General features: G+C 38.3%; 1 protein-coding gene across 1 annotated transcript in view; it reads right to left on the minus strand.

The window, feature by feature from the left end:
* The window catches only part of ALDH1A1 (aldehyde dehydrogenase 1 family member A1), a 38,766-nt gene extending 32,881 nt beyond the window's left edge, over window positions 1-5,885 (minus strand). The window contains exon 1 of the mRNA XM_063295144.1: window positions 5,715-5,885. Within this exon, the coding sequence (XP_063151214.1) occupies window positions 5,715-5,804 (90 nt within the window). The 5' untranslated portion in view covers window positions 5,805-5,885. The remainder of the gene's footprint in view (window positions 1-5,714) is intronic.
* Between the last annotated feature and the right edge of the window lie 734 nt (window positions 5,886-6,619).

Here is a 6,619-nt window from a genome sequence, read left to right on the forward strand (position 1 = left end):
TCCTAAAGCCTGACTACTCAGAAAGAGATCAAGCAGTGTAATGGTATGTGCGAATGATCTTGGGAGACAGGAGGAAGAGCTGCAGCCTAGACAATGGTCTGATAAATGAAATCTGGGTCTGAAGGAGGGGTGGGAGTGGAGAAAGCACTCAAAAGGGACCCTCCCTAGTTTTTGAGAGAGTAAAAGTAAGGGAGGGGAGAGGTATTTTCAGACTTGCAAGATTCTGTTACTGTAACCTTACAATAAAGATAGTGGTTGGTGCTTCTTGTCTGGACTTGTCAGCCTTACTAGGTAGTCCAGACAGGAAACACGACTGCTGAGCTTATTCTACTTTATTGTAAAGCTACAATATTGCAAGTCTGAAAGTATTTCTCTCCCCTCCCATCCTCTTTACAGCCCAAAAACTAGGGAAGGTCTCTTCTGAGCCTCTTGCCCTGCCCACATTCCTGCTGAAGGCTCAGCTGATTTTTATATGACCATTCCCTTGGCTACATCTCTTTGCCCTGTTCCCCAAGGTCATGCCCACATACCATGACAGGATTTCAGATACTGCAGCAAATGCACCTTGGGCCATTCTGAGCCTTTATTTATTTATTTGTTTGTTTGTTTGTCCAATTTGTCCCCGCCCATCTCCTCCCTTCGGGGGACTCTGGGCGGTATATATATATAGTTCAGATGCATTTTGTTTCAGTAAGTGTACAAATGTATAAGTTGTATTACCACACTCTACCAGAATATGTGTGCACATGGAAAATCATGCTTATTTTGCATCACTCAAAAAGAACCTTCAAAAAAACACACATTGTGTACAGAAATGCATAGATTATTACAGAGAATCATACAGATCCATTCTTTTCTCCAAATTTAATTATTGACATGGAAATGGAGCAGAAATGGAAATAAAGAAGAAAACACGAGAATCGGAGCAGAAGGGAAAGTGACAGGTTTGCTCTTGCTAAGAAAGGATAATTGGGCAATACTAAGCTAAACCCCATGGGTCTTTCACATTTTTAAATTGCTAATTAAACTGCTAATACTCCTATTTGTGTTGTGCTTTTTCATGCTTATCTAATTAATATGTTTTTGTTACTTTTCATTTAGCTTCACAAAGGGTGTCAAAGAAGTACATTTTTTTTTCTTTCTGTGCATAGTTACAGATTATGCAGTGTGCAGTGTGAGCCTATGAATGGCCATGCAGAAGCTCTGGAGACTTAGTACTAAGTAATGATATATAAGATTGGAGGCATTTTTTAAAATGAAAGTTTAAAAGGTTTTCATCGGATGATGTTAGTTAAATAATCATTATTAAAGTCCAAACCATAACCGAGTAAAATATTTACTAGGGGAGAGATATCCTATCAGCTCTTTCCTGATTACATTACACATTCAAAACGCACAAAGTTCTTATTAAAGTTTTTGATTGACCTTCCGTATGAATTTGAGGCATGGAAGGAATGCAAGACCAAATCACCTTTGTCAGTTACATGTGCTGGTGAAATTTATTTATTTATTATTTATTTATGCATCACATTTATATGGCTGCCCATCTCATGAAAAAGTGAACTCTGGGTGGCATACAACAAAACTATAAAACAATGAACATATAAAAACAATTATTATTAATTTTTTTTAAAAAAATTAAATCACAAAGGCTAAGAGGACAGCAGATGTTAACAGCAATGGAGCCACCTCAATACCTCGCCATTTCCCTGGGGCCTCCAGGCCTGATGACATAACCAGGTTTGAGGGACTTCTGGAAAATCAACAGGGATGGAGCCATCCTCACCTCGGGGTGGCTGGGGGAGGATGTTCCATAAGGTGGGCACAGAGGAAATCAGTGGAAGTGATTAATTGGGATTTAAATTAAATTCTATTGATTTCATCAGGGCTCTTTCTAATCCGATTTAGGTTATAGGATTAGATTTAGGAGGTATTAGTGTCCATCTGAGAGTTGTTAAAAATGTTAAGGTGTAGTGTGGGTTTCTTGTAGAAGAGGCATTTTTTTCTTCATGAAAGAATCAGGTGCCTATCACTCATGCATGTAAGATAATCGGTACCTCAATTCAACTAAAGGAATGTTGAGATAAAGAGTCAAAATGATTTGCAGTTTCACACATCTGTTCAACTGTTCTATATGTATACTCAGGCCTCAAAAACTGAAACTGATCTTGCAAAGAGGGAATAGATGGAGTGGCTAAACGCCTCATTTCTAATAGCAACAGTTTTTGGCACGTTTTATGCTGTGATGCTTGGAATAAGTGCTCTTGAATTTACTTTTGAGTAAACATGTACATAGATTCAGTAATATTGCTTCTGAGTATGCATTAGTTTGTCAGCTATAAAAAGACAACAAATTCCAGAGGGAAGTGATTATTTTCAGATGCTGGTATAGCAGTATGCAAATTTCACTTTTAGGAGAAGCTATTTGTCTTATCTGTACGAGTGCAAATAAAATTATAGTAATAGTAAAGCTGAAGCCTTGGGTTCATCATATGTTACTTTTTTATAGCTGACAAATTATATCAGTGCAAGCAATTACTTAAAAATTCTTTCACTGAAAAAAGTGAAATAACATTAACATACTCTAGGACAGGGTTTCTCAGCCAGGGTTCTGTGGAACCCTCGGGTTCTGCAAGAGGTCACTAGCAGTTCCCTGGGAGATCACAATTTATTTAAAAAGTTATTTCAAATTCAGGCAACTTCACATTAAAGAGGTACGTTTCATTCTTCATTTTTTAGTTTAAGAACACTGTTAATGCATATATACAGCCCTACGCATGAAAGAAATATAATAATTTTGTAACTTCTGGCCTATATTTGAGCCTGAATGTGCAGGGGTTCCCCAAGGCCTGAAAAATATTTCAAGGGTTCCTCCAGGGCCAAAAGGTTGGGAAAGGCTGCTCTAGGAAATCCTGTGGAGGTTCAATCAGCAGGGGAGACTTCAAAATGTTCTTATATTTTAAAAAATAAAATCCTCCTCTTTTATTTGATGAATTGTAGGATTTGTATATTTTCCTGGAAGTTATGCACATCATCTAGTCAAGGGAAAACGTTGTTAAATATTACCGAATTCATTGACAAACTTTTCACAATGAAATAAAAAACTAATATGATAAGACTGGCTTTAAGGTGGGGAGGCTGCCATAATTTCATATTAATGAACAAATAAGTCAGTTCCCCTCTTTTCCAATTACTCTGACATGTCATGAAGAGATTCTTAAACCGACCTTCAGCCTTGTGAATGATTATGTAATTGAGGCACATTCCAGCCAAAGTTAAAACATCTTTCTGATTTCTGTGGGAGACTTAAGTATGGATTTAATTTTCTACCACTAAAATCAATTGGACTTAAAAGTGCTTTACTTTGGCTTAGGGTTGTGAGACCGTCAGGAAAGTATCAAATACAGGGCTGATGTGGTGGATTTCAGAGCTGGTGCTCCTTCCCAAGAGGGAAGAGCACCAGCTCTGAAATCCACCACAGCTGTCCATACCTTGTTTTCTTGCTTTTAAAAGCAGTTTAATATGCAGTAATTATCAGATAACCTTTTCTCCAGATGAAGTTAAACAATCAAGTCTTATTTACATCACATGTACACGCATGCAGTGTGGGAAATCCTGATGTATCTAGATAAGAGCATTTGCCTCCTTCCAAGAACCTTATATACCCATGCTCAATATACATACAAAGAGACACCTAATAAACCCATGACAAGCCCATGCAGCAATCTGGATTTAAAGAGCAACACATACTTGAGAGAGTGCACCTGTCAGGAATGGTCTGAATCACTTTTAGCCCTTCCAGTCTGTATTTTTGTAGGGCCCTGCTTCTGGATAAGAAAGCTGTTCTCCTTCACTACTTCTCCCCACCCCTCCAGACTGACCTGAAGGTCTTTAAAAATTCAGAAACTTTGATTCTGCTGACTACCCTGCTAAAATTTTGAGGTATGTTGCAACAATCATTCTTATAAAAGAGAAACAGGGAGGAGAGAGAGAGAACTGATTGAAAAGTTAACTGAAATAATGTGTCATGTTTCCTCTTATCTTTCTGCGGGAGCAGGGAAAGAATTTGCTAGATACCTTTGCTTGCAAGGCAGACTTGTTTATAGCAAAGTGCTTGGCTGGATATGCAAGCTTACATCTTCAAAGTCATAATAAGAATCTGAAACAGTATTAATTTCTTCAGGAATGTCTTCCTTTTGCTAGTGTACTGAGATTACATTGTTTTTCACAACCCACTTCTTCACTGTAAGTCCCATGAATGTTGAAAGGCCTTTCTTCTGAACGGACATAGGAAGGATTGCACTGCACTATAATAGAAACACGTTCACCTCCATCCCAGTCATCTCTGTTCCACGCAACCAATGTTATTAAGAAGCGGACTGGGAGCACATTGCAATTCACAACCACCAACACAGATAGGATGACTGCAAATTTTTATCCCAAACCTGCACTACAAATATGGAATACATCACACTTTTCTCACTGCAGGGAAGAAGTTTCTGAGCATTAAATTACCTCTGCAGGACTGAAGCAACTACATAATGTGCTCTGGTGCATGCAGCATAAGTGTAAATAAAATCCTATTACAATGTTATAAATACATCTCTCATCCAGTGTAGTTCCAATGAATTACTCCCCTGAGTTAAATTCAGACCTCATAGCTCAACTGGTTTGTGGATCATGTTGCTAACTGGCATCGATAAGCTTTTTCAGCTTGATTGCAGTGGACTTGGCCAAACTTCATGTTTTCAAGTCCAATTAGCTCCACTTGAAGTAACATTCTGAATCTGAGCATATTTGAGAGGGGTAGATTTTTTTCCCCCCACTTCATGTAGCACTAGAGTGTAAATCTGCCAACCTCTAGGTTTTCCGTGTAACTGGGTGAAGAATAATAGCTGTGCCCATTGATTATTTATTTGAATGTCATGGCTTTATAATTCTGTGGGCAGGGGCTGTTTTCAGCTTTTATGCATTTACTGTCCAGCTATATCTATATGTTTTTTCATTGGTTTTGATGGGCATTTATTTTTTCCAAATAAGTATTTATATATTCAAACTGCGAAATCACAGTTGAACAAAGTTTCATTGATTGTAATATATTCCATTTTTTCCTTAGCTGATCTTAGAAACTAAATCTTCTCTCTGTTAAGTGTAGGCATTCTCTCACAACCCTCAGCTAAATGTACAGGTGTGGGATCGTGGCTACAATTCCTACACAGTTTATTGTCAAACAATAACCAATCTTATGGAATTTTTATAGTTACAGTTTCAGCTAGCCTTATTCCCTTCTAAGTTTCACAATACTCACTTAAGTTCTACTAGACCCAGTGAGATTTATTACGTAAAAATGTTCAGAAAGTTCGTTTCAGTGGGACACAGTTCCAAGTACTCATATGTAGGTCTGCACCTGTATTTAACATCAACATCCTAAAATGCTTTTGGTTCATATGATGCCGCTTCAACCTTGTTCCAATTCCTACTGAGGCTGTTACCACCTCTCTGTAATACCTTCTTGAGCTAGAAGGATGATTCAAGGGCTCTATCAACAGCTACAACAGGCAGACGGAAACAGAGGAGAACACATGAATAAATCCACAACTGAACTCATGTAAGATCTGAAGCAGAAGCAAGAATGGCAGCAAGAACAAATAAGGACATCATGTAATTTTGGGGTCATGGTTTGAGGAAAATTAACCAACATAAATAGAACTAACCTTAGTATATTTAATCTTCAGATCACTGAGGGGTGCAGGCAAAGTCAGGGGAGCTGGGGTGGAATCTGATGCCTTCTTTTCAGTTGACATGTTTTGATTAGTTCCTGAAACACAGGTGGAAGGAGGCTGTAGAAAAGTTCACTGATATTTGCCCTGACTGAGTACTTAGATTTAATTGTGCCTTTTTATCTGAGCAGGCTATAGTATATTTGCATGAAAGACTTTGATTGGATGAGCAACGACACACCAAAGCGGGGGGGGGGGGAGTACAAAGAAAGTGTAACACTTTAGAAAGCAGGCTATGTGCTCAGGGGCAAAAGTCTACATGAGTTATGGCAAATAGTCGGAGTCTTTTTTCCCCCAGAAGAGTAGCTTATATTCTAATCCAAAGCATTCAGTTGGATTAGAATCTGAAGTTATTTCAAAATGCACATGTTTTTATTTAATCTTCCGTGTTTTCTTATAACAGCAGCATGACTAACAAGAATGTAGTTCCTTCTTTCCTTCGCAGAAACCTGCGGTGATGAGAACAGAGGGCCATTAAAAATAGGAGTATCCCATGGAAAAATTTCAAGAGCTAACTCTCTTAGCCTAGGGGAACAAAACCAACAGACGCTTCTGGCACCTGGAAAATAATTGGATTTTTCTACCACAATGTTTCTCAACTTCAACAACTTTAAGATATGTGGACTTCAACTCTCAGAATTCCCCAGTCAGTATGCTGCCTGGGGAGTTCTGGGAGTTGAAGTCCACTCATCTTAAAGTTGCTGAGGTTAAGAAACACTCTTCTGTGGCATAAAGTTTTGTGGAACAAAGCCTATATTTTAGGTACACAAAACAGGTTTGTGTTATTGTGTGTGCATGTGCCTATGCAGTTCTATGGATTATTATTTTGGAGGTAGGAA

The sequence above is a fragment of the Candoia aspera genome, chromosome 2 (assembly GCF_035149785.1).
Source record: "Candoia aspera isolate rCanAsp1 chromosome 2, rCanAsp1.hap2, whole genome shotgun sequence".
Classification (NCBI taxonomy): Eukaryota; Metazoa; Chordata; class Lepidosauria; order Squamata; family Boidae; genus Candoia; species Candoia aspera.